Here is a 26,708-nt window from a genome sequence, read left to right on the forward strand (position 1 = left end):
ATCATAGGCAAATTCTTTACCATGGAACCGCCTGGGAAGCCAAGTGGTAAAATTCCATCTTTAGAATCAGACATTTAGAATCTTGACACTTTGCTTATTGAAAGTGTCCACCAAGCCCGGTGACCTTGCATGGGACCACTTTGTCTCTGTGCTGGTTACTTACTGCAGTACACTTACTCCCAGACGTCATGCCTCCCTCCTCCTTAATGCAGCCGTCTCATGCCGCTCCCTCCTGTCTGCCCTGGAGGTCCTGGGCACCCACTATAGCTAAGCACCTGCTGCTTCAGGCCGGCCTCCTCATGGTTACCAGGGCTGTCCCTTTAGCCCTCCCTCCGCAAGCCCATTTGTCAACTTCCACACTCCCTGGCAGCACCTATTTTTATGCCAGCAATATTACAGCTTTCTCACATCAGCTTCTCTTCGTAACTCTCACTTAAATGTGGCTGTATTATCCTAGGAAGCTTCCCACCCCAGAATTATTTTGGAATGGCATAATTTCAAGTCTACTGGCCTGGAAAATGTCACAGGAATGGAAAGTTCTCACCCATGTTACTTTCTTGAACATAAGTTTGCTTCACTGCTCTTGTGTGATTAGTGTTAGTGAAACTGTCTATTTGTGGCATGTCTTTACTAAATAACTCTTTAAATACAATTCCACTGTGTAAATAGCTTAATACAGTTAATAAGAAGAAACTAAACATACAGTTGTATTATAAAAACATATGTGCTTTATTATTGGTGGAATCCAAATGTCCTCAGACTTCATTAGCCTGAGATACAAATAAGGTCACACCACAAATGGCCACGTTTCCTGGTCGACAGCCCCACCTGCTATCTGGAGCACCTTAGCCCTTCTGGATCTTCTTCCCTACCTCTCCCTGGTTATTCCTGAGCATCTCCACAGTATTTCACGTATATTTGTGGACAGTCCACTTGTCTCTCATTTTCTTTGACTGTAGCTTCCTTCTTGAGGACATACATTTCCCAAAGAGGATGCTGCAGGTGCGTCCATGACCACATGACTTCACTGCTCCTGGGAGCACTTCCAGTGAATCTCAACACTACAAATACGTCAAGATGTCAAAAAGTGCTGTGCCCCCTTAGCCTGCACAGTGATGACACCAGGTTATCCTCCTTGGAGAGCATATATTTACATGAAATCTCACAGGAATAAGAATGATTTTATTTTTGTTTCTCTTGAGGTCCCTAGGGTATCTTACACTGCATACACATATTCAACCATATACACAGGTTCTGCTGGAGTTGACAACCCAGCTCTGTCACTAAGATTCTGAAGCAACATTCGTGGTGCCTTGTATTTTTACAACATCTCTTGAGAAAACATCTCCTCCAGCTCAATGTTTTGTTTTGTTTTTTTCTTAGTAGACTTTGGGGCTGGCTGGAGTAAAGGTACATCATTCTTTGATTTTGTATTTCAAGTGTCCTGGGCTCAGGCATGCACATACAGTGCATGAACACAACTCCACTCAGCTGTCCAAACAAAAAACACCAGTTTTCCTCTAACCTCCTATTCCCCCCATTCAAATCAACTTTTAGTAGACTGGGAGGGTTCTAGCCCATCATTACATTAGAGCGATCATGAATTGGTTTTATTTTTTGGCATCCCACAATGCTTGTTTAAAAAAATGGCTTCCTAGATAAGAGTATGAGAAATATCTTACCCGTGTGATATTGTATGTTGTTTAAATAGGATGTTTAATCCAATGCTCTATGATACACTCTGGAATAGATTTGAGCAGAAATAATTTATTTTGCCTGGTAGTGCTGTCTTAGATCCAGAAAGCATAATTGTGTTTGTTTCTGAATTGTAAAGCTCAAAAGAGAGCATAAATCCACTTTAATGAGATTTATGTACTTATTTTGACAATTTATATGTGATATTGGTACATTTCTATGTATTAGAGAGTGAGGATAAAGAGGACATCAGATTTTCAGGTTTATCAAAATTCCCACAGTCGGTGATGGGGTTCTAAGATTGAACTTAGGAGGAAAGAGAGAAGTCTTTTTCAGTTTGGATTGTCTTGGGGGTTTGGGGGAGTATGAGTACTCTTAATTCTGGAACAGTGTTTCACTCACATTAAAGTAAATATTGAAAAATAATTGCATTTTCCTTACCACATGCCATAGAATTCCAGTGGTCATTTCCTTGTTCTTATATGATCTTTCCAAGTATTTGACGTGTTTAACCTCATACTTCCTACTTGTGAAACACTTCATTCTCTTGGTCTCTCTCCTACCACAGTGGACACTCCCTTTCAGTCTCTTTGTTGCCTGCTCTTTTTTGCTTTTTGGTCTAACTCTCAACATTGAGGACCCAGGGCTCTGTCCTTGACCTCTTCTCTTTTACCTCTATACTCCATAGATGATTTCATCTGCTCCCAAGGCTTGAAATGCCATCAGGATTCCAGTGATTCCCCAATCCATAGCTCTAGTCCCAACCTCTGCAGGCTCGTAGATCCAATTTCATTTGGAGGTGGAATCTCAAACTGAACATATCCCAATTAGAAAGGTTATTTTCCTTTTTCAGACTTGCTCCTATTCTAGTCCTCTCCATCTATCCATGTCCTCACGCTGAGCACCTGGACTTTGCTTTAGTTTCTTTGTCTGTCACCAGCCCTATCCTAATACTTAATCCATTCTCAAGTTCTATGAATGAATTTGTTCTTTGATTTCCATGCCTAGATCTGATTGCCACTAAATTCTAGTCCTGGTCACCATCATCTGTTCCATAGCAACTGATTCCTGCCTGCTCTTTCTGCTTCCATTTTTGCTCCCCTATTATCCATTTTCCATCAGCATCCAGTCTTTTATTTTTAAATTGAAATTAGATGATGTCACTCTCATCCGTAACAGTATATCATGTTTAGAATAAAATCTCAACTTCTTACCTTGGCTTGCCAAACCCTACAAGGTCTGCCTCCTGTCCTGTCCATGACTGCTGTCTGCTCCAGCCTCCTAGCTCTCCTTTTGTTCCTGGAATATACTAAGCTTTTTTCCATCTAGCCAGTGCCATTTGCCGGTTGTTCTTCTGGCCCCAATTACTCTTCACATGAGGTTCACATGGCTCTTTCTTTCTTATCATTCGAATCTCAGCTAAAATGTAGCCTCCTAAGAGAAGCCTTCCCACTAACCCCGCATAAATTAGTTACAGAGTCACTCTGTATCATGTTGACATATTTTAATTCTCTGCATCAGTTCAGTTCAGTTCATTCACTCAGTCGTGTCCAACTCCTTGCGACCCCATGAACCGCAGCACGCCAGGCCTCCCTGTCCATCACCAACTCCTGGAGTCCACCCAAACCCATGTCCATTGAGTCGATGATGCCATCCAACAATCTCATCCTCTGTTGTCCCCTTCTCCTCCTGCCACCAATCCCTCCCAGCATCAGGGTCTTTTCAAATGAGTCAGCTCTTCGCATCAGGTGGCCAAAGTATTGGAGCTTCAGCTTCAACATCAGTCCTTCCAATGAACACCCAGGACCGATCTCCTTTAGAATGGACTGGTTGAATCTCCTTTCTTCGGCGCTCAGCTTACTTTATAGTCCAATTCTCACATCCATACATGACCACTGGAAAAACCATAGCCTTGACTAGACGAACCTTTGTTGGCAAAGTAATGTCTCTACTTTTTAATATGCTTTCTAGGTTAGTCATAACTTTCCTTCCAAGGAGCAAGCATCTTTTAATTTCATGGCTACAGTTATTGCAGTGATTTTGGACCCCCCAAAAATAAAGTCTGTCACTGTTTCCATTGTTTCCTTATCTACTTGCCATGAAGTGATGGGACCAGATGCCATGATCTTAGTTTCCTGAATGTTCAGTTTTAAGCCAACTTTTTCACTCTCTTCTTTCAGTTTCATCAAAAGGCTCTTTAGTTCTTCTTCACTTTCTGCCATAAGGGTGGTGTCATCTGCATATCTGAGGTGATTGATATTTCTCCTGGCAATCTTGATTCCAGCTTGTGCTTCCTCCAGCCCAGCATTTCTCATGATGTACTCTGCATAAGAGTTAAATAAGCAGGGTGATAATATATAGCCTTGACATACTCCTTTTCCTATTTGGAACCAGTCTGTTGTTCCATGTCCAGTTCGATCTGCTGCTTCCTGACCTGCATATAGGTTTCTCAAGAGGCAGGTCAGGTGGTCTGGTATTCCCATCTCTTTCATAATTTTCCACAGTTTATTGTGATCCACACAGTCAAAGGCTTTGGCATAGTCAATAAAGCAGAAATAGATGCTTTTCTGGAACTCTTTTGCTTTTTCGATGATCCAGTGGATGTTGGCAATTTGATCTCTGGTTCCTCTGCCTTTTCTAAAACCTGCTTGAACATCTGGAGTAACATGAACTATTTTCAGACCTTCTTTATTTATGTTGATTATAAGCTCCATAATAGCAGTAAGCTTGTCTGTCCTGTTTATGGCTATATCCCAAGTGCCCAGAACAGTTCCTGGCATTGTGGACACACAAGAAATATGACCCATTTTCATTTATGATTTTATCTACACAATCACATGTATTGTCTAGAGAAATATATATGTATACATTATGCTTTTTAAAATACAGTAGGAGTTATTTTCAGTAGTCACTTCATAAAGAATGCCTTTCTTTTTGGTAGTATTTTTTAATACAATGCATGCTGATTAAGAGCAGAGCGGTTTGTATTCTTATTGATATTTGGAGTTTCTTATTTTGTGTTAGAAATAAAGACCATGGCCAAGGTTAAATGTGTGTGCTGTGTGAGACCCTGCAACCTTTTCCAGGAGCCCTGGTTTCCCATTTCACTCCTTTTAGGACTAACTTTATTTCTTCCCTAAGTTTGTGAGTTGTCATCCCTAAAGATTTTCTCCTCCAGTTCCTTGTCCCACTCTCCCCAAATGTGCTCAGTTGACACATGTGGAAGCAGCTCCCCCATCATTTGGGAGGTGCCATTTACTTCTGTGAGAGAAGGGCTGGTTTTCACATTACACTGGCAACTATTCTGTACTTTAAAAAAAAGAAAAAAACAGCTGTGTGGTTGCCAGCTGACCTGCTTTAAACCAAACAGCTGCTGCTTAAAGTCAGGGGGATTTTTTTTTTTGCTATCCAGTCCCTCAGTCACATCTGACTCTTTGCAACCTCTTGGACTGCAGCACACCAGGCTTCCCTGTCCTTCACCATCTCCTAGAGCTTGCTCAAACTCATGTCCATCAAGTTGTGATGCCATGGAACCATCTTGTCCTCTGTTGTCCCCTTCTCTTCCTGCCTTCAGTCTTTCCCAGCATCAGGGTTTTTTCTAATGAGTCAGCTCTTTGCATCAGCTGGCCAAAGTATTGGAGCTTCAGCTTCAGTATCAGTCCTTCCAATGAATATTTAGGATTGATTTCCTTTAGGATTGACTGGTTTGATCTCCTTGCAGTCCAAGGGACTCTCAAGAGTCTTCTCCAGCACCACAGTTAAGAGTCAGAGGTAGGGTTTGTAAATCCTTGGGCATTGCAAGTTTCTCTACGCCCACCTTTGTTTGAGAATATATGTCCAGGTTACAAACAATGTAAATTGCTTCCACTCCTGATGGAACCACAGTGAAAGATGTTCTGTGCTGGCTAGTTTAAGCCAAAGGCCAGACCAGACAGATGTGTGTGTGTGTGTGTGTGTGTGTGTGTGCATCAAAAGTTGTACAAATCTAGTTATTCTATTTCATAGCAATTGCTCACCAGGCTAAAATTATTTTTGTGTGTGTGAGAAACTCCTGTCTTTCCCAGGTTATTTTTGAAGGAAGACAGTGTGAAGGTAAACAGGAATCTTTTTTTGTGTGTGGAAGTTGGTGTTGAGTGGCAAATTTTTGTTGGTGAGGGAGAGAAGAGGCCCATGACACAGTTCCATACACAGATGGCTACACACACACAGACACACACAGACACACACTCACACACACAGAGCCATCTCACATGGGGTGACTGTAACTATGGATTTAGGTATCTTTATTTCTGTCTTCGTGAAATAAACTCTAAAAACCATGGAATAAACTCCATTTATTTTTGCTCTTTTTACCTCCTCACCTGTATGCTGCACAGTAATTTAGCTCTCCAGGACAGCTTTTAAGATTCTAATCTTGTTCCTGTCTGGCACTTTTCTCACAGCAGTAAGGAAAGGATTGGCATTCCTCCACTATTGTATATAAAGGAGAATCCGTTCTTGGAAATAAGAGCATTGTTTATGTTGAAATTCCCTTAGCTTAGCTGAACCTTCGATTATATCGCCCATTCAGATAACCAGATTTTTACCCCCTGTGGTCTGTTTCCATTCTCTGAGAATTGTCAACAATTTATTTCTGCTCTGGTGATTATTTTTGTGAGTGAGAGAAAAGGAGACATCTGGGAAGATTTTGATAACTGAGTCATGTATATAAAACTCTAAGCACACTTTCAAAAGATACCATGTGAGAAAATATAGCTTTTGCTTAAAAAATAGTAAATTGAACTTAGTTACTGCTGAGGTGGCGTTTGTAAGCCGTGACTATTTATATGAATCACACTGTTAACTTGATCCCAGATATCATGGCAAACATCTTTACTTGTAGTTCATAAATCTGGAGGATATTATTATTTGAAAAAAATCCAGTATGATTTTTATAATTTTTTGGAGAAGGAAATGGCAACCCACTCCAGTGTTCTTGCCTGGAGAATCCCAGGGACGGGGGAGCCTGGTGGGCTGCCGTCTACAGGGTCGCACAGAGTCAGACACGAATGCAAACTAAATAATTATATTATTTTAGTAGATGTTTTGAGAAATAGACTGTATAGACCCAGAAGTGCTATGTCAGTTTTATGCAACATAATACCGACACCATAAACCCCCATCACAAACTAAGACTTGTCATTTAGTTCTGTGAAATTTTGTTTCCCCTACATATTTACTCTCTTTATTGGACACTTTAATCCAGAAGCAATAGAAAGTTGGCAAAGACATGTAATGGTCAGCATTTTTTGTTTAATGGGAAACATTTCTGATTATGCGTTCAGAAATTGGGAAAATATTGCTTTGTATGTTGTCACTCCCATTGCTGACTATTTACAAAGACCAGAGAATATTCAAGGCAAAGGCAATTTGTTCTTGTGTTAAGTCCCATGCTTGTGGCATTGTGTACAACATGCCCATAAAAGACATTTTCTTATCTATTCCTGTTATATTAGAGAAGTTCATGCCCTGCTCTTAGCATTTTCCAACACAGCTGTAGAGTAGTTTAAAGCCTATTTTTTAAATAAGTGATGCTCAATTTGTCTTTGATGATCCGGATGATTCAGGTGAGATGGGAGCACGGTCGGGCCCTTATTTGCATAAAAATTAATCACAGAAAAATGTAAATTGATAAAATTTTGCCTGGCTTTTTCCCCCTATTTGAGAACCCGTGGATGGCTCCCAGAAGCAATCATCTCAGTATGGGGCCGCAGTGGATGCTGTACAAATGATCACATTTGTGTTGAATACTCACTCATTTAAATGTCAGCACTGATGGGGCGGTACATCAGTAGAAAAAAATGAAAAATAAATGCACAGCAGCTGAAGACTATCAAATCCGTGGGCACTCTTTAGAGATATATGATCTAATGTGAAAAAATTGCAGATTAATTATCCTTTTTGCAAAATGGTAATTGTTTTACTATCACACCAGAAAAAATCTGCAATTTATTTGGAATCAAACAAAAAACAGTAATGTTAAATACGTCATTACATCATTGTGTTTATTAGAAGCCTGCAATTAATTCCTAAGGCTCCTCAGGTCTTTAAAGCTGCATAAAATGAAACAAAAGAATGTTGCCATTAATTTTCAAACAAATGCTTCTCTTTCAAATCAGCCTGATTTGTGCGGAAAAAAAAGAGGTAATGTTATGAAGTTTGCTGAATATTGTGTATTAACTTCATTTCATTGTGCTGCTGACACTTCAGATAATATCTTCGCAGATCCTGTTAAAGTTGTAATGTTAAAATGTGAAGATTTCTTTCCCCCAGTGGCGTGTAACTTCAGCTTACCATGAAAAAAGTTGTGGAGTGTTTTCTTAACAAAAGATGCTTTAAGAAAAACAATAGAACAACAGAAAAAATACTAATAATGGGAGAAATAGAAACTATTTGTGAGAATTCCTCAAATAGAAATTCTTTGGGCCATTTTAGTCACCATTCACATTCATGAGTTTTCACACATGTAATTTATGTGTATATTTGAGATTAAGAATTTATATTTACCTGTTTTAAGGAAAACAATAAAACCTTAAAATTTTCTTAAACAAAAACAGGTAAACGTGGGGTCATTTTTCACTCCAGGAGATGGGTAGAAAGCATTATTATTAATATTTTTATAGTTTATACAATCCATTTAACTTTGTTTCTGGTTAGGTCTCCTTGGTACTTCTTTGGTTTTTTCAGTATACAGTTTACCTGAAGCTTTCTAGCACAGATGGACATTAGGTTCTTTCTTATTATTCTATACCTTTAGCATAGATTTGAATGATTGAAACGTCGACTACATCTTTATCACCCAGGGAAGACAAAGTTAAAACATAGCCTTTCTACCTGCTGACCTATAAAACTCCCACTGAATTAATATTACATTAGCCAAAGTCGACTGTGGCAACACGCGAAAAATCTTTTGAGATGGTTGAATCTGTTATTACTAGAGTTGCTTTGAAGTTAGCCTAGAGAATAGCCTTTAAAATTTAAACTGACCAACACTTAGAGACCATGCCTGTTTTAGAAATTAAATATAATCTGTCATATACTAAGAATAGCTAATACTATGGGTCACATATCACTATGTCATTTAATAGTAACATAACATTTAACTCTGGACATCAGCCTTTCCAGACTGCTGGCTATAAGTTGGACACTGTTCTGTTCCTTTGCAGATAATGATGTGTTTAATTTCTATAATAACTCTCTGAAATAGGTATCTTGTTATCCCAAGAGTGACATGTCCATAGTCTTAGGTGAAGCCAAGATTAATCCAAGTGGTCTGGCATCGGACTGCCTGCTCTCACAAGCTACTCTGCTCTGCTGACAAGTGTCTGGTGAGCACCTCTAGGTTCCAGGACTGCTGCCAGGTGGACTTGGCAAGAGAAAGTGCGTTCTTTTTGTGACTTTAGAACTTTCTTTTTATAATTGAAGCTGGAATATATTTTGACATCAAAATGTGTCAAGTGACACATTTAAAGTTTTTATTTGGTTGAAGAACTTTATCTTAAAAAGTTACATTTTATGTCATCATTAGACTCAATCTTTTTGGTCACTGGAAGATCATGAGATATAAACAGTATTTTTCTGAACAACATTGTTACTGTTGAAATGAATCATTAAAAGCACTAAAAGAGCCCTTGTCTAATTTGACAGGCTTGGCTTTGTCAGAATCTCTGGGAAACCTGTGTGCCTCCATTCATTTCTCTTTCCCTGGTTCATGGTAGGGCATTTTTTCATTCATTTATTGATCTATGCAATTATCCATCCATCCATCTATTTATTAAAGCCAACCTCCTCTTAAATTTGCAGGTTTCTAGGATAAAAACAGCCCTTTTATCCCGTGATACAATAGAGACTCCCTGCCCATGGCCTACTCATCCTCTCTTCACAGCCCCAGCTGTATCTAACACTTAATGGCACACAAACTGAATAGGTAGGCACCCCAACTCTCATGTCCAATGTCTGATCCACCCTAAACAGAACAGTCCCTTGGCCAGCTTTCAATAATAGGAACTGCACACAGGAGGTTCGCAATCAGGCTAGATTTGGGGTGGAGACTGTTCCAGTGCCTAGAAGCAAGTTTGGGACTATTTGGCCAGAGAACCCTGAGGTCTCAGAGAACTGCTTGGAAGTGTATTAGGGGGCAGCACATGGACTCCAGGTGGACACCTCCACTTGCCCACTGAGTGAAGTGAGAGGAGGGCAGAAGTGAGGGCCAGGGCAGGGCCCCTGGTTGCCCAGGTCTCCAGCTGGTGCTACACTCTACAACTGTTTATTCAGTACAGGCTCTGTGCTAGATGCTGTTCCAGGTACTGGGGATGCTCTGTAACAAAACAGACAAAATCCCCATGAAGTTTACAGTCTAGTAGAAATAGATGCTGTTTCTTGTACACTGAATTGTATGCTGCTCACAGTATCAGCACTGTGACAAGCATAGGATTGTTCACATGCGTGTTTATTATGAGTTTCGTTTGTATAATTCTCTGAGTTAGAAGAAAAATATAGAAGGCCATTTTTCAAGAGGTTCAAAGACTATGGGAATCCCTATTGCTTCTTGTCTCTCTGAGAAAACACATTGTTTTCTTTGAAAGAACAGAGAGAGGGCCATCTTGCATTCTGATTTTAACAGTTCATTCAACAAACACCTTCTTTATGACAGTAACACTTGAACTGAGTTATTAGAACCATTGCACAGACTTTCTGGACAGACAAATCTGTTTACATCTAAAGGTATGTTTTCCCGTGTGGACTGGGTGATTCACTGAGCCATAGGGCTCTGATTTTACTACAAACCCTTCTTATAACCAGGTGGGTAGGTCTTACCGGATCTCATTTCCTTCACTGAGAAATGGTAGGTGAGATGAAGTAGCCCACAAGTTCTTCTCGGATCCAAGAAAAGAATCATGTGGTGGCTGCTAGTTTTACTTGGTTAGCAGCCTCATCTTTTCAGTCTCTGCTTCCCTGGTCATGTTGTCTTCTTTTCTTCTGTAGGGTTGAATTTCTCCCTGACTCTCTTGTCTAATGATGCATGATTATGTATAGAACCTACTCAGATAATTCAGGATAATCTCCTGTGTCAAGATCCTTAATTTAGTCACACCTGCAAAGTCTGTTTTTGCCTTGTATAGTAACATTCACAGGTTCCAGGGAGCAGGACATGGATATCTATAGAGGGTTCATTTTACAGCCTATTACAGGTCATAAAGTTCTGACTCTTTGTTTTGCAAATCCTGCAATGTTTATTTGAGCATAAAGAAATTAATTGGTAATGATGGAATTTCAGGACCTAGTTTTGAGAAATAATTTTTAATAGGGGGCTATTCTATTATCTACCAAATTGTATTCTGCAAATTATATCTTACTCTACCCACATTTAAGAGGAATCTTGAGCGTTATTTATATTCTCTCACTTCAGATTTAAGAATTCAAGAATTTTGGCATCAATTGATGGGGAATTGAGAACCCAGATTCACTCAGTTCAGTACAGTTCAGTCACTCAGTCATGTCCGACTCATTGCGACCCCATGAATTGCAGGACGCCAGGCCTCCCTGTCCATCACCAACTCCCGGAGTTCACTCAGACTCACGTCCATCGAGTCAGTGATGCCATCCAGCCATCTCATCCTCTGTTGTCCCCTTCTCCTCCTGCCCCCAATCCCTCCCAGCATCAGAGTCTTTTCCAATGAGTCAACTCTTCGCATGAGGTGGCCAAAGTACTGGAGTTTCAGCTTTAGCATCATTCCTTCCAAAGAAATCCCAGGGCTGATCTCCTTCAGAATGGACTGGTTGGATGTCCTTGCACTCCAAGGGACTCTCAAGAGTCTTCTCCAATACCACAGTTCAAAACCATCAATTCTTCGGTGCTCAGCCTTTTTCACAGTCCAACTCTCACATCCATACATGACCACAGGAAAAACCATGGCCTTGACTAGATGGACCTTTGTTGGCAAAGTAATGTCTCTGCTTTTGAATATGCTATCTAGGTTGGTCATAACTTTCCTTCCAAGGAGTAAGCGTCTTTTAATTTCATGGCTGCAGTCACCATCTGCAGTGATTTTGGAGCCCAGAAAAATAAAGTCTGACACTGTTTCCACTGTTTCCCCATCTATTTCCCATGAAGTGATGGGACCAGATGCCATGATCTTTGTTTTCTGAATGTTGAGCTTTAAGCCAACTTTTTCACTCTCCTCTTTCACTTTCATCAAGAGGCTTTTGAGTTCCTCTTCACTTTCTGCCATAAGGGTGGTGTCATCTGCACATCTGAGGTTATTGATATTTCTCCCGGCAATCTTGACTCCAGCTTGTGCTTCCTCCAGCCCAGTGATTCTCATGATGTACTCTGCATAGAAGTTAAATAAGCAGGCTGACAATATACAGCCTTGATGTACTCCTTTTCCTATTTGGAACCAGTCTGTTGTTCCATGTCCAGTTCTAACTGTTGCTTCCTGACCTGCATACAGATTTATCAAGAGGCAGGTCAGGTGGTCTGGTATTCCCATCTCTTTCAGAATTTTCCACACTTTATTGTGATCCACACAGTCAAAGGCTTTGGCATAGTCAATAAAGCAGAAATAGATGTTTTTCTGGAACTCTCTTGCTTTTTCCATGATCCAGCGGATGTTGACAATTTGATCTCTGGTTCCTCTGCCTTTTCTAAAACCAGCTTGGACATCAGGAAGTTCACGGGTCACATATTGCTGAAGCCTGGCTTGGAGAATTTTGAGCATTACTTTACTAGCATGTGAGATGAGTGCAATTGTGCAGAAGTTTAAGCATTCTTTGGCATTGCCTTTCTTTGGGATTGGAATGAAAACGGACCTTTTCCAGTCCTGTGGCCACTGCTGAGTTTTCCAAATTTGCTGGCATATTGAGTGCAGCACTTTCACAGCATCGTCTTTCAGGATTTGAAATAGCTCAACTGGAATTCCATCACCTCCACTAGCTTTGTTCATAGTGATGCTTTCTAAGGCCCCCTGACTTCACATTCCAGGATATCTGGCTCTAGGTCAGTGATCACACTATCGTGATTATCTTGGTCGTGAAGATCTTTTTTGTACAGTTCTTATGTGTATTCTTGCCACCTCTTCTTGCTATCTTCTGCTTCTATTAGGTCCATACAATTTCTGTCCTTTATCAAGCCCATCTTTGCATGAAATGTTCCTTTGGTATCTCTAATTTTCTTGAAGCAATCTCTAGTCTTTCCCATTCTGTTGTTTTCCTCTATTTCTTTGCATTGTTCTCTGAGGTAGGCTTTCTTATCTCTTCTTGCTATTCTTTGGAACTCTGCATTCATATGCTTATATCTTTCCTTTTCTCCTTTGCTTTTCACTTCTCTTCTTTTCACAGCTATTTGTAAGGCCTCTCCAGACAGCCATTTTGCTTTTTTGCATTTCTTTTCCATGGGGATGGTCATGATCTCTGTCCTGTACAATGTCACGAACCTCATTCCATAGTTCATCAGGTACTCTATCTATCAGATCTAGGCCCTTAAATCACTTCCACTGTATAATCATAAGGGACTTGATTTAGGTCATACCTGAATGGTCTAGTGGTTTTCCCTACTTTCTTCAATTTAATTCTGAATTTGGTAATAAGGAGTTCATGATCTGAGCCACAGTCAGCTCCCGGTCTGGTTTTTGTTGACTGTATAGAGTTTATCCATCTTTGACTGCAAAAAACATAATCAATCTGATTTTGGTGTTGACCATCTGGTGATGTCCATGTGTAGAGTCTTCTCTTGTGTTGTTGGAAGAGGGTGTTTGCTATGACCAGTGCATTTAAATATAGTCCAGATTAGCTCTGGAGAAGGCAATGGCACCCCACTCCAGTACTCTTGCCTGGCAAATCCTATGGACGGAGGAGCCTAGTAGGCTGCAGTCCATGTGGTTGTGAAGAGTCAGACACAACTGAGCTACTTCTCTTTCACTTTTCACTTTCATGCATTGGAGAAGGAAATGGCAACGCACTCCAGTGTTCTTGCCTGGAGAATCCCAAGGATGGGGGAGCCGGTGGGCTGCCATCTATGGGGTCGCACAGAGTGGGGGACACGACTGAAGTGACTTAGCAGCAGCAGCAGCAAATTAGCTCAACCATTCATTCCTGTATTCAGTAGGTGGACAGAGCATGCCCTAAGGGCCAGGAAGACTCAATGACTGTTTAGTTTTCTGAAATACCTTGTATAAACCCCCATGATTGCCCTTATCACCAATGTCACTGTTATTTGTTTCACTGGTCTATTTTCTCACCAAACTAGGCTTCCTCATGGACAGAAACTGTCTCAGCTCCTTGGGTCCCTGGCACCTAGCTGCACAAATGTTGAAAACGTCAGATGGTGCTTCCCAAGACCAAGTTTAGACAAAGGGTTCTTATTGCTTGATTACATTTGGGGACTTCCTATGAGTATTTATTATTTTCCCAGTGCTTTTACCACTCATCACTTCTTTTTCTCAGATAACTGCTTTTTTCCTTTGCTTTTGGAGCCTCTGCTGTGTTCTTTCCCTCTCAGTTGCTTGCTCTTTTTTTCTTATCTGTATCCTAGGATATTTTTGTTTGATGCAGAACTAAAATATGGCTCACAATGGTCAATCTAAAGACCTTAAAATCTGTTTGGGAAAATATTCCTGAAGAGGAAATGGTTACAAAAAGCTACCACTCACTTTCTCATGATTGTCGCTATCTTGGGACCCTTTCTGAATAGTGATACAGTGATAACTAGAGTCCTCACATGATTCCCTGGGCACCCCCACAGCACCATCTTAGATCAGGCAAGTGGGGTCTATCTTCTTAATGTCACTATTCCTGAAGAGCTATCTGTCACTGTCTCTAAGAGCATTTCTTTTAGAAGTCACAAAAAGTGACCATTGGGCAAACCAATCTGTTTTGATCCACAGTTGATGCAGAAGCTTTGTTACATATGAATTGGTGAAATGGCAATGAGAATTAGGAAAGAGATGAGCTATCAGTAGTGATGGTAACCCATGAAAAGTTCTTCAGAGGTAAATAGCAGAGAAAGCAGTAAGAAGTTCAGAGGAAGCACAGGAAAACATAAAAGGCTGGAGCCATGGAAATGACCAAGACTATATTAGAAAACATGTAGGCTAAGCTGCTCTGACAGGCACTCCAAAACTTTTAGGCTCATGCAGAAGTTCATTTTTCTCTGCATTAAATTGACTGTGCCAGCTCTTGCTATCTCCCAGTCAGTGGAATGGAGAGAAGGGGCCAGGAGAGCACTGGTCTGGTTGTTTTAAAGGTGAAGTCTGAGTGCTATGCATCATGTCCACACACAGCCCACTTGGCTGCTACACCTAAGTTCAAGAAAACTTCATCTTTATCTGGGTAGCCATGTGTCCATCTGGAAATCCATTATTACTAAAGGAAGGGAGAATTGATTTGGAGGATAACTATTCCTTCTTGATATGAACAAATAAGGCAATCAAGAGCCTTAAATGGTGAAGCACTTTGCTTTAAGCAAAAGAGTTGGCTCAACCTGACTGAGACTGGGAAATGAAAAGCTGTAACGTGAAGCACTCTCCTCTAACTGGAACTCTGTGTCTTTAAAAATCATATTTATTGGAGCTATTATATAACACCAAATGATTATATTCTTTTTCCATCTTTTGAAATGGCATCTTTCTTCCTCCCTCTCATTATCCCAAACTCTTTATTCTCCATGTATACAAAATTCATGCATGCTTGGCAAGGATTCTTCCCCCACCCTGACAGTTTCTTTCTGTAATGGGAAGCTCATATTATTTTCTTTCCATTAGGTCTACCTGTTATAACTCTTATTGAAAGTGCTATTTTTTCCCATTACATATTGTGTTGTTTTCAAAAACTTTCCCAGGTATGTAATTTTTGCTTCTTCCTAAAATGCTATAATCTTCCTGGGGGCAGAAGCCCTTTCTGGTGTGTTCCCTGTCGTGCCTAGCATAGTGCAGGGGAGGGAGAGCAGGTGCTCCGTAAACAGTTATTACTTTGTTTTATTTGCATGAAAGTTGATACAGTAACTTCAGGTAGTGGATACCCCAAAGATCTCAGGTATCAAAGCGAGTCTGTGAGGCCCAAATAGGTGATAAAAAGATCGAAGAACTCAAAGATCACAGTAGACTCCACAATAGGCAAGTATTCTGAAGGAACAATGGGTTTTTTTGTTTGTTTACAAATCGTGTACTTGATGGAGATTTTACTGTACCTGCAAAGAGAGCTTTACTTTTACACAACTCTGAAACTCTCTGACTATGGGAGATAATGATAGGTTTTTAGTACTGAATATAGATTCCTTCTATGTATCCAAAATCTAAATAACCAGGAAGCTCAGCCAACTAGAAAAGCAAAACAGAATAGAGCAGGTCAAAGACTTTATGTTGGGGAAAAAAAACTTGCAAGGAGATGTCGGGTGTGACTTTATATCCATCTGTATATCCCTTTATTTTTCTAAACTAAATATATACATATTCCTGGCAATTACCATTAATGTACTTTAGGTTTCCACTGTGATTTAACAATTGATGTTTTTAAGAACAACTTTGAAATGTGCTAAAAAGCCTAATTAATAATTTTTAATTGAGATGAATATAATATATAATTATGGAAATTATTATGAAATATATATTCTTTTCAAGGTAATTGTTGGAACAGTTTCTTACGCTTAAAAATTCCCAGTTACACAAGATGGAAGCAGATCATTGAGTTCCCCGACTTAGCCTTTATTTGCCATTAAAATTCAGTCTCTGTTTTAAATACTTTGCTAGTTATCAAAATAATGTAGAGATGGAGCAAATGGGGATATATATATAACAGAAGAACAAATTCCATGTGTATTCATTAGTTTCTACAAAATATTCCAGAAACAAAATGAGTAGAATAATGTCTAATATGCAGAAATTACTTGGTCTTTGGACATTTTGGCTTGTAAATTAATGTACTACCAGTCTTCAGTGCCTTGTTTGTATTGGTGTAAAGTTATTTAAAATTTAAATCTTAAAAAAATTTGCTTAAACTATTTAGCTTTAATATTCAATGTAAATTTCAAGATAAATATCTATAATATTGATACAGTAGTTCTGGTAAAAACCTAAAGACTAATAACTGATGGATTCAGATTTCAGTTATGCATCTAATCTCTGAACCCTTATACAATGTTTAAGAAGAGCTTGTGTGTGTGGTTTCTGATTTTGAATGATTTCTTCTCTGTCCAGAGGACTAGAATCTTAGAAAGCTTCAAACAGTTCAAATCTATGGCAATGTATTGGGCTATTATTAAACCCAATCAAAATACGATCGATTCTGGACTTAGTTTTTGAGAGAAGTACCTGTCAACTAAAATTCTGAGGAATGATCCTGGGTTTTTCTTAAATCTTTTCGTTTATATGAATCCAGGAAAATACTATAACTTTGGTCAAACTTCTGTTCATGGAGGTCGATAGTTGTGAAATATCATAAATAGAATTTTACTTTTAATGAAAAGGCAGTATACTAATATAGTATTTGAAATAAACAAACTTGCTTTTGAACCTTATTTGGTTACCTTGTAGTATGTGTACCTGTGTGTGTGTGTGTGTGCGGTCAAGTAAGTCCTTTCAAAATGTGAGATGCTTTGTTTTATATAATGTTTCAATAATAAAAGACAATTGTTTAGGAATACCCTCTTTTATACTGAAGAGAAGAATGGAAAATATTAAATAAAGTAAGTTCTCAGAAAGGCAAGCAAAAGGCTGCCTGCAGACATTGCACGAATCACTGTCTCCACCTAGTGCTGACTTTCAGGAATTAAGATTCCAGAGTCCTTAACAATGCTGTGAAGTTCTGATTTATGTTATGCTCATGTACAGTCATTATAGTGCGGCCAGCTAGTGCCATTACAGTTAAGGATCTGTCAGCTCTTCATTTATAAGACATAATATTAGAGTTCTATTGCTTTTACATAAAAGCTCATACTGTGCTGGAACTCTGCAGTAGAATGGCCTTTGCTCCATGTTAATGTTTATTAACAATGCAAACTGAACTTGACCAGCCCTTTTTAAAGGCACCCTGATAGGCTGAAGTTATAGAGGCACTGAAATCCAAAGGATGAATCTTTTCATCAACAACCTGTCCTTTATGTGTTAGTCGCTCAGTCATGTCCGACTCTTTGCGACCCCAAGGACTGTAGCCCACCAGGCTTCTCTGTCCATGGGATTCTCCAGGCAAGATTACTGGAGTGGATTACTGTTCTCTTCTCCAGAGGATCTTCCTGACCCAGGAATTGAACCCCAGTTTCCTGCATTGCAATCAGATTCTTTACCACTTGAGCTACAAGGAATAGCAATTGCCTTACATGCATCAGACCAATGGCATCTAAAAACTCAATTGATGCAACATACCTTGGATTTTTATAGGCTGTATTTCCCATCCTCTGACACTCAAGAAAGTGTGAAAATTGAAAGTATTGGTCACTCAGTTGTGTTTGACTCTCTGTGACCCCATGGACTATGGCCCACCAGACTCCTCTGTCCATGGAATTCTCCAGACAAGAATACTGGAGTGCGTAGTGGGTAGCCATTCCCTTCTCCAGGGGACCCTCCCAATCCAGGGATCAAACCAAGGTCTCCTGCATTGCAGGTGGATTCTTTACCATCTGAGCCACCAGGGAAGCCCTTGGCACTCAAGAGAAGACTCACACTTTTGGCTACTAATGGGAGAAAAGAAAGAGAATATGGTTTCATCGGAGTCAAATGAAGTCAGGTCAAGTCAGAGAAAGTGTTCTGAAAAAGAGGGAAGGATCATGTTGAACACTGCTGTTAGTTCACTTATGTCTCAAGAAATGATCTTGGGCTTTGGTGATGTTAAAATACTGATGGGGCATTTTCACTGAAGTTCAAGAAATAAGAATCTAATTGGAATTGGCTTAAGAGAAAAAGGGAGAAGAAGAGATGAGGGACTTCCCTGGTGGCCCCATGATTAAAACTCCACACTTCCAATGCAGTGGGTGTGGGTTCAATCCCTGGTCAGGGATCTAAGATCCCACGTGCTGTGTGGCACAGACAGGAAATAAAAATAAGAATAATAAATTAACAACAACAAAAAAAAGAGATGAGCATTTTAGGGAATATGCTGTATAAGAGCACAAAGAAATAAGGCAACAACTGGAAGTGTTTTCTTTTTTAAAAAAAAAAGTGGTTTTTTTTAAGTGTTTTTCTTTTTTAAAGATATCAAGCTGTCAGACATTATGCAGATGGAATGACCAGAAAGGAAGGAAAATTAATAGTTCAGGACAAAGTCCTAGATGAGAGAAGATAAGGATGTAGACACAAACAGAAGTGTTGGTCTTAGATTGGACCACACAGCTCTACTGTAATTGGAGATCAGGTTCTTAGGTGGGGAAGAGGAAGTCTTTCGTGCCACCACCACCCCTCAGTATCCAGGCCCCCAAAACTCCCAGCAAGCTTCAACAGGAAAGCCAGTTCCTTGAACACAGGTTTGGACACTGCAGATGCTTCTGAGGAGGCTGGGTGAGCTCAGAAAATGTTTAGGCACAGATGACCTTCACGTGTGCTAGAAAATGATGTTAATGGGCTGCTCCTTATTGTCCTTCATTAATCAGTGACATCATATTAGTAAATGTCCATCATTCCATTTCTAGGCAATTACTTAACTATAGTGATTATTCTCTTGCCATAGTGTTAAATTTTACTAGCTAATATTGAATTAGGAATCTCACATCTTTGATTTTAAGTAAGATTGTTGATTTATTTCTTACATTACCAGTGACTGACTTTATTATGAAGCCAATCTCCCATTCATGGAATGAGATAGCTAGTTTTCTACATCTTTATGGTTTAGAATGTTTCATATAGTATGAAAATGATATATTCCATGCCCTGTGAAGTTACATGAGTAAGAGCATATTTTCTATTTCAGATCTTTGAGGGTTTTCAAAAATTATTTCATAAGTTTTACGTTTATTAACATATACACACATAATATACTCCTAATTGTCTCACTGCTGAATATTTAGCTTGATTTTCAATCTGCTATGTATTTTTTAATCTAAATTTACTTGCATGAGATTTTCTATTTTAATTTTAATTTTTTAAAAAATTTCTTTAAAATTCTACTCGCTTCAGTTGCTCAGTCGCATCTGACTCTTTGTGACCCCATGGACTGCAACATGCCAGGCTTACTCTTTGATTTTCTAATATTTGTTTATATTTGAATCTTTGCTATTTTCTTTCATCTCTTTTCTATTGGATACATTTAAAATGAATTATTGAGTGAATGCTTTTTTAATTTCTATTCTCTATTTAGCCCTTAATACATAAGCATTTAACATTATAAATTTATCTTTGAATATAATTCTAAATGTATTCTTTAAGTCTTTGTGATTATTATGTCATTGCTTCTAAATAGGTATTGATTGTGTTATATTTTTCCTCTGCCTGTCTGGGATAATATTAATAGTATTTTGGGACAGAGAATGTGTTTTTAAAATTATCTTGTGGTTGAAATTGTAAAATTTAAACTTTTATTTATATCTAATTTTATTCTGTCATTTGCCACAAAGTATAGCTTGTTCAGTTTTCATTTCAAAACATTATTGAAGTTTGCTTTGTTAGTGTGTGGAAATATTACAAATGTTGCAAGAATTATTGAGAAAGACACATTTCCTGTTAACAGACTAGAATGTCTATAAGCAAGTGGTCATGGTTAGGTTCACTAGTTTTAGCAGTCAGATGTTTTATCCTTATTTGTTATTTAAAACAGTTTACCTAGTAGTTCATAATCTGTTGGTGATGTAATGACATCTCCCACACTGATTACATCTATATCGGTTTCTCTTTGAATGTCTAAAAAGTTTTGTTTGAATTTTTTCTGTTATTTACGTCATTGTTGTCGGAAATTGACTATTATTCTACTTTGCCTTTTGCCTCAGATGTCACTGTTGATTATAACATTGCCAGTTTTTCCTGATTTTTAAAAATGTATCTTTCATTAAAAATTACTTTGATTTACGTGTCTTGCTGGGGCTTCCCAAGCAGTGCTAGTGGTAAAGAATCTGCCTGCCAGTGCAGGAGACATGGGAGATGTGGGTTCAATCCCTGGGTTGGAAGGGTCCCCTGGAGGAGGAAATGGTAACTTGTCCCAGTATTCTTACCTGGAAAATTCCATGGACAGAGGAGTCTGGTGAGCCGGCTTCAGTCCACGGGGCTGCAAAGAGTTGGACGTGACTGAGTGACTGAGCATATGTCTCTTGTACACAGCAAATTACCAGACTTTTTAAAATTCACACTGAGTTTTTGCCACCTAATAAGAAGTACTCAATGATTATTTTATGGTGATATTTAATTTTGCTAAATTCTTTGTCTTTTGTTTTAGATGGGCCATAAAGCATGAAGGGACCAGTAAGCCAGGCCAATGGAAACATTCCAGAGTTGAAAATCCTCTCTGGAATAAGCTTACCTACATGTGGCCAGTCCTTCCCAGTGGTCAACTTAATGAGGTACTGTTTAGCATAAAGACATTGTTGTTGAGACTTATTTTAAGGTCCAGTATGTGATCAATGTGTGTGAAAACATCCATGCAGTTTTTGATTTATAGTTGCTAGATGCAAGTGATCAATTGATTCTGTCATTCCATCAATTAATTAGAAAGAAGTATTTAAGTCATCAATTATGGGATGGATATGGAATTTATTTCTTCCTGTAGTCTGTCAAGTTTTGTTTTATATATTTTGAAATTTGGTTCTAGACACACAAATGTTCAGAAATATTTTATCACCCTGGTGAATTAAAACTTCTGACATGTAGATCCTCTTTAGCTATAGTAAATGTCTCAATTATCCGACACTAGTAGAAATATCTGTTGTTGTTGTTGTTGCTATTTACCTTATATTTCTTTTTATCCTTTTATTTTTCATATTTGTACATTCTTATATTTTAGGATGACTTTCCAGTAATCAGCATACAGTTAAGTTTAAAATACAATTTTGACAATCTTTATCTCTAAACTAAGGGTTTTAGTATTTTCTATTTATTGTAATGACATATATTTAGATTATTTCATACCTTTCCTCTGTTTCATTTTTCTCCAATGTTATATCTCAGTCCTTCCAACTGAGATTACTTTCCTTTTGCTAATATATGCCCTTCTTTTAGTCATTGGTATCAAACAGTTTTTACTTATCTTAGTTTATTTAAAATTTTATTTTTATATTTTCTTTTATGAAGAAAATTTATTTTTCTTTCAAATTATTAATTTTCTCTTCATCTTTACCTAATGTGCTGAAAGTTCAAGTGTGGGTCAGCCCATGTTGTGAATTCTCAAGGAAGATTTTTTTCTTCCACCCAGAGAAAATGTTTGAGACGGTGTGTTTTACTTGCAACCAACCACCGAAGAGTCATTCTCTCTGGTTTGCCTTTTCAATGAAATTTATCCTTTTGTGATTCTTGTTTTATGAGAGGAGTGCTCCTGTTACACTTCTCAGGGCTGGGCCCTGAAATTTGTTTCCTGTACCCTTTCTCTCAAGGCCATGGAAGTGGAAGTTTGCTGGGTTTGAAAAACTCCCTCACAGTAAAATTCAGTTTTAGTACTCTATCTCTCTGGGTCTATAGTATGCCTTGCTTTATTGCTAGGTCAGTGATATGCTCTAAAAGATTTTTTTTAAATGTATTCTTACCTTTTTAGTTGTCTTGTCACATTTTCTGGTCTCAATCTAGTTTTTTCTTTGCCTTTAAATCACAATTCCCTAAGCTTCCTCAGTGACTGAAACAATGAGTCTCAGAGCTTTAAGGGAAGGACAGATGTAGGCTGAAACCAAGAAGTCATTGCTTAGGGGCCCAAATATGCCCTTATATTTAGATTGTGGTGAAGCAACATCTGGGCTTCCCTGATGGCTCAGTGGTAAAGAATACGCCTGCCAGTGCAGGAGATTCAAGGGACACAGGTTCGATCCCTGGGTCAGGAAGATCCCCTGGAAGAGGAAATGTCAACTCATCCAGTATTCTTGCTGGGGAAATCACATGCATAGAGGAGCCCGGTGGGCTACTATCCATGGGTCGCAAAGAGTCGGACACGACTGAGCACACGGCACACAGAAGCAGCAGTCTAGAAAGCTGAGGGGTTTTTGTTGTCGTTTTTGTTTTGTTTTGGAGATAAAGGAGGAGTTCTTAAAAATACCAGGGGCTGTGGTTCGGGTAGCCTGAGCCAGGGGCTAGACGAATCATGTGTCTAAGATTCAGGGTACAGCATCGTGAGAGCCATGATGGAGCCAAGGGTGGAGGGATAGCACAGAGACAGACAAGCCCAGCACAGGCCAAGGAAAACAATGTGAGTTACGCTGATTGTAGGCTTTTCTTCAGAGGTCCAGAAAGGGCAGAGGCTAAAACCAAGAGAAGCAGAAAGGATAACTTACTTCTCAACTGGAGGTGGACAAGTGTCAGCGGGTTGCCCCAGTAGCCAATGAGAAGAGACACATATCTTTAAAAATCAGGGACAAGTATCACATAGAGACCATGAAGGGCTTCTCCAGTAGCTCAGATGGTAAGGCATCTGCTTGCAATGTAGGAGATCTGGGTTCGATCCCTGGGTTGGGAAGATCCCCTGAAGTAGGAAATGGCAGCCAACTCCAGTATCCTTGCCTGGAAAATTCCATGGACAGAGGTCCCTGGCAGGCTACAGCCAATGAGGACCACAAAAAGTCGGACATGACTGAGTGACTAAATTCTCCTCTATAGACCATGAACCCCCTTTCCCAATGGTACATAGTTTTTTGAACTTTCTTCCACACCCAGAGATCACACTGAGGAAGGGGAAAAGAAGGGCATATCTTTGAAAAGAAATAATAGTTTTGATAAGTCTGAACATTTAATTTGATTAAATATGTATCAAAAAGGACAGTGCTAAAAATCAGGCAAAAAAAAAAAAGGCTTTTCCAACTTGGCAGAAACAGGGGACACTTCTAATTGGAATATCAAGATTCCCTCCCACCTAAGGGTGACAGGGATGCCTCATAAGGAAGTGTACTTTCTTAGAAAGAGAGAAAAAGGTAATAATGGTAGACTTCACAGATACTGTGCTTACATTTTTTTTTTTCAACATAGTATCAGATCAGATCAGTCACTCAGTCTTGTCCGACTCTTTGCAACCCCATGAATCGCAGCACGCCAGGCCTCCCTGTCCATCACCAACTCCCGGAGTTCACTCAGACTCACGTCCATTGAGTCAGTGATGCCATCCAGCCATCTCATCCTCTGTCGTCCCCTTCTCCTCTTGCCCCCAATCCCTCCCAGCATCAGAGTCTTTTCCAATGAGTTAACTCTTTGCATGAGGTGGCCAAAGTACTGGAGTTTCAGCTTTAGCATCATTCCTTCCAAAGAAATCCCAGAGCTGATCTCCTTCAGAATGGACTGGTTGGATCTCCTTGTAGTCCAAGGGACTCTCAAGAGTCTTCTCCAATACCACAGTTCAAAAGCATCAATTCTTTGGCACTCAGCCTTCTTCACAGTCCAACTCTCACATCCATACATGACCACAGGAAAAACCATAGCCTTGACTAGATGGACCTTTGTTGGCAAAGTAATGTCTTTGCTTTTGAATATGCTATCTAGGTTGGTCATAACTTTCCTTCCAGTAAGCTTCTTTTAATTTCATGGCTGCAGTCACCGTCTGCAGTGATTTTGGAGCCCCCAAAAATAAAGTCTGACACTGTTTCCACTGTTTCCGCATCTATTTCCCATGAAGTGATGGGACTGGATGCCATGATCTTTGTTTTCTGAATGTTGAGCTTTAAGCCAACTTTTTCACTCTCCACTTTCACTTTCATCAAGAGGCTTTTGAGTTCCTCTTCACTTTCTGCCATAAGAGTGGTGTCCTCTGCATATCTGAGGTTATTGATATTTCTCCTGGCAATCTTGATTCCAGCTTGTGTTTCTTCCAGTCCAGCATTTCTTATGATGTACTCTGCATAGAAGTTAAATAAGCAGGGTGACAATATACAACCTTGACGTACTCCTTTTCCTATTTGGAACCAGTCTGTTGTTCCATGTCCAGTTCTAACTGTTGCTTCCTGACCTGCATACAGATTTATCAAGAGGCAGGTCAGGTGGTCTGGTATTCCCATCTCTTTCAGAATTTTCCACAGTTTATTGTGATCCACACAGTCAAAGGCTTTGGCATAGTCAATAAAGCAGAAGTAGGTGTTTTTCTGGAACTCTCTTGCTTTTTCCATGATCCAGCAGATGTTGGCAATTTGATCTCTGGTTCCTCTGCCTTTTCTCAAACCAGCTTGAACATCAGGAAGTTCACAGTTCACATATTGCTGAAGCCTGTCTTGGAGAATTTTGAGCATTACTTTACTAGCATGTGGAGAAGGCAATGGCATCCCACTCCAGTACTCTTGCCTGGAAAATCCAATGGACGGAGGAGCCTGATAGGCTGCAGTCCGTGGGTCGCTAAGAGTCGTACATGACCGAGCAACTTCACTTTGACTTTTCACTGTCATGCATTGGAGGAGGAAATGGCAACCCACTCCAGTGTTCTTGCCCGGGGAATCCCATGGACAGGGGAACCTGGTGGGCTGCCGTCTATGGGTTCGCACGGAGTCGGACACTACTGAAGCGACTTGGCAGCAGCAGCAGAGATGAGTGCAATTGTGCGGTAGTTTGAGCATTCTTTGGCATTGCCTTTCTTTGGGATTGGAATGAAAACTGACTTTTTCCAGTCCTGTGGCCACTGCTGAGTTTTCCAAATTTGCTGGCATGTTGAGTGCAGCACTTTCACAGCATCATCTTTCAGGATTTGGAATAGCTCAACTGGAATTCTATCACCTCCACTAGCTTTGTTCGTAGTGATGCTTTCTAAGGCCCACTTGACTTCACATTCCAGGATGTCTGGCTCTAGGTCAGTGATCACACCATCGTGATTATCTGGGTCGTGAAGATCTTTTTGTACAGTTCTTCTGTGTATTCTTGTCATCTCGTCTTATACAGGTAGAGTAATTCAGTTAATTAATTAATTGACTTAAATGGTGAATGGTAGTTATATTAGGAAACCTAAGTTAACCATGTTCCTCTTAACACATACCTTTTAAAACAATAACATTTTTACTGTGTGTGTTAAGTTGCTTCAGTCTTGTCTGACTCTGTGACCCTATAGATGGACTGTAGCCTCCCAGGCTCTTCTGTCCATGGCATTCTCCAGGCAAGAATAGTGGAGTGGGTTGCCATGTCTTCCTCCAGGGAATCTTCCTGATGCAGGGATCGAACCTGAGTCTCTTACATCTCCTACATTGGCAGGAGGGTTCCTTACCTCTTCACCATAGTGCCATCAATAGTCTAGAATTTGACAACTAAATGATCTTGGGAATGAAAATGGATTACCTCACAGTTCTCCAGGCATTTAAACAGGAACAGTAGATTTTGGGTGAACAAAGTCACTATAGTCCAACAAAACCCTGACTTGGCTTGTAAACCGAACAGAAAGGACTAAGGCAACTAAATTACATAAAATGATATAAATTGACCATGTATTTCAAAATAACTCAGCCTAAGGGTCCTCTTATTTCTTGAAATGTTTGCAGAAGAAAAAAAAACTATTTACCAAGCAGGGAACAGACATAGTTCTCAGTCAAATAAAATTCACTCTACTTGACTTCAAGCTTATTTAACTTATATGCAGAGTACATCATGAGAAATTGAAGCACAAGCTGGAATCAAGATTGCCAGGAGAAATATCAATAACCTCAGATATGCAGATGACACCACCCTTATGGCAGAAAGTGAAGAGGAACTAAAAAGCCTCTTGATGAAAGTGAAAGAGGAGAGTGAAAAAGTTGGCTTAAAGCTCAACATTCAGAAAACGAAAATCATGGCATCTGGTCCCATCACTTCATGGGAAATAGATGGGGAAACAGTGGAAACAGTGTCAGACTTTATTTTTTTGGGGCTCCAAAATCACTGCAGATGGTGATTGCAGACATGAAATTAAAAGACGCTTACTCCTTGGAA

The 26,708-nt window shown here is 39.5% G+C and overlaps 1 protein-coding gene across 3 annotated transcripts in view; it reads left to right on the forward strand.

The window, feature by feature from the left end:
• DCDC1 (doublecortin domain containing 1) overlaps positions 1-26,708 on the forward strand; it is a 471,483-nt gene that overhangs the window by 370,191 nt on the left and 74,584 nt on the right. For all 3 annotated transcript variants that reach the window (XM_027562739.1, XM_027562740.1, XM_027562741.1), the window contains one exon: positions 21,082-21,205. In XM_027562739.1, the coding sequence (XP_027418540.1) occupies positions 21,082-21,205 (124 nt within the window). The remainder of the gene's footprint in view (positions 1-21,081; positions 21,206-26,708) is intronic.

The sequence above is a fragment of the Bos indicus x Bos taurus genome, chromosome 15 (genome assembly GCF_003369695.1).
Source record: "Bos indicus x Bos taurus breed Angus x Brahman F1 hybrid chromosome 15, Bos_hybrid_MaternalHap_v2.0, whole genome shotgun sequence".
In the NCBI taxonomy this organism is placed as follows: domain Eukaryota; kingdom Metazoa; phylum Chordata; class Mammalia; order Artiodactyla; family Bovidae; genus Bos; species Bos indicus x Bos taurus.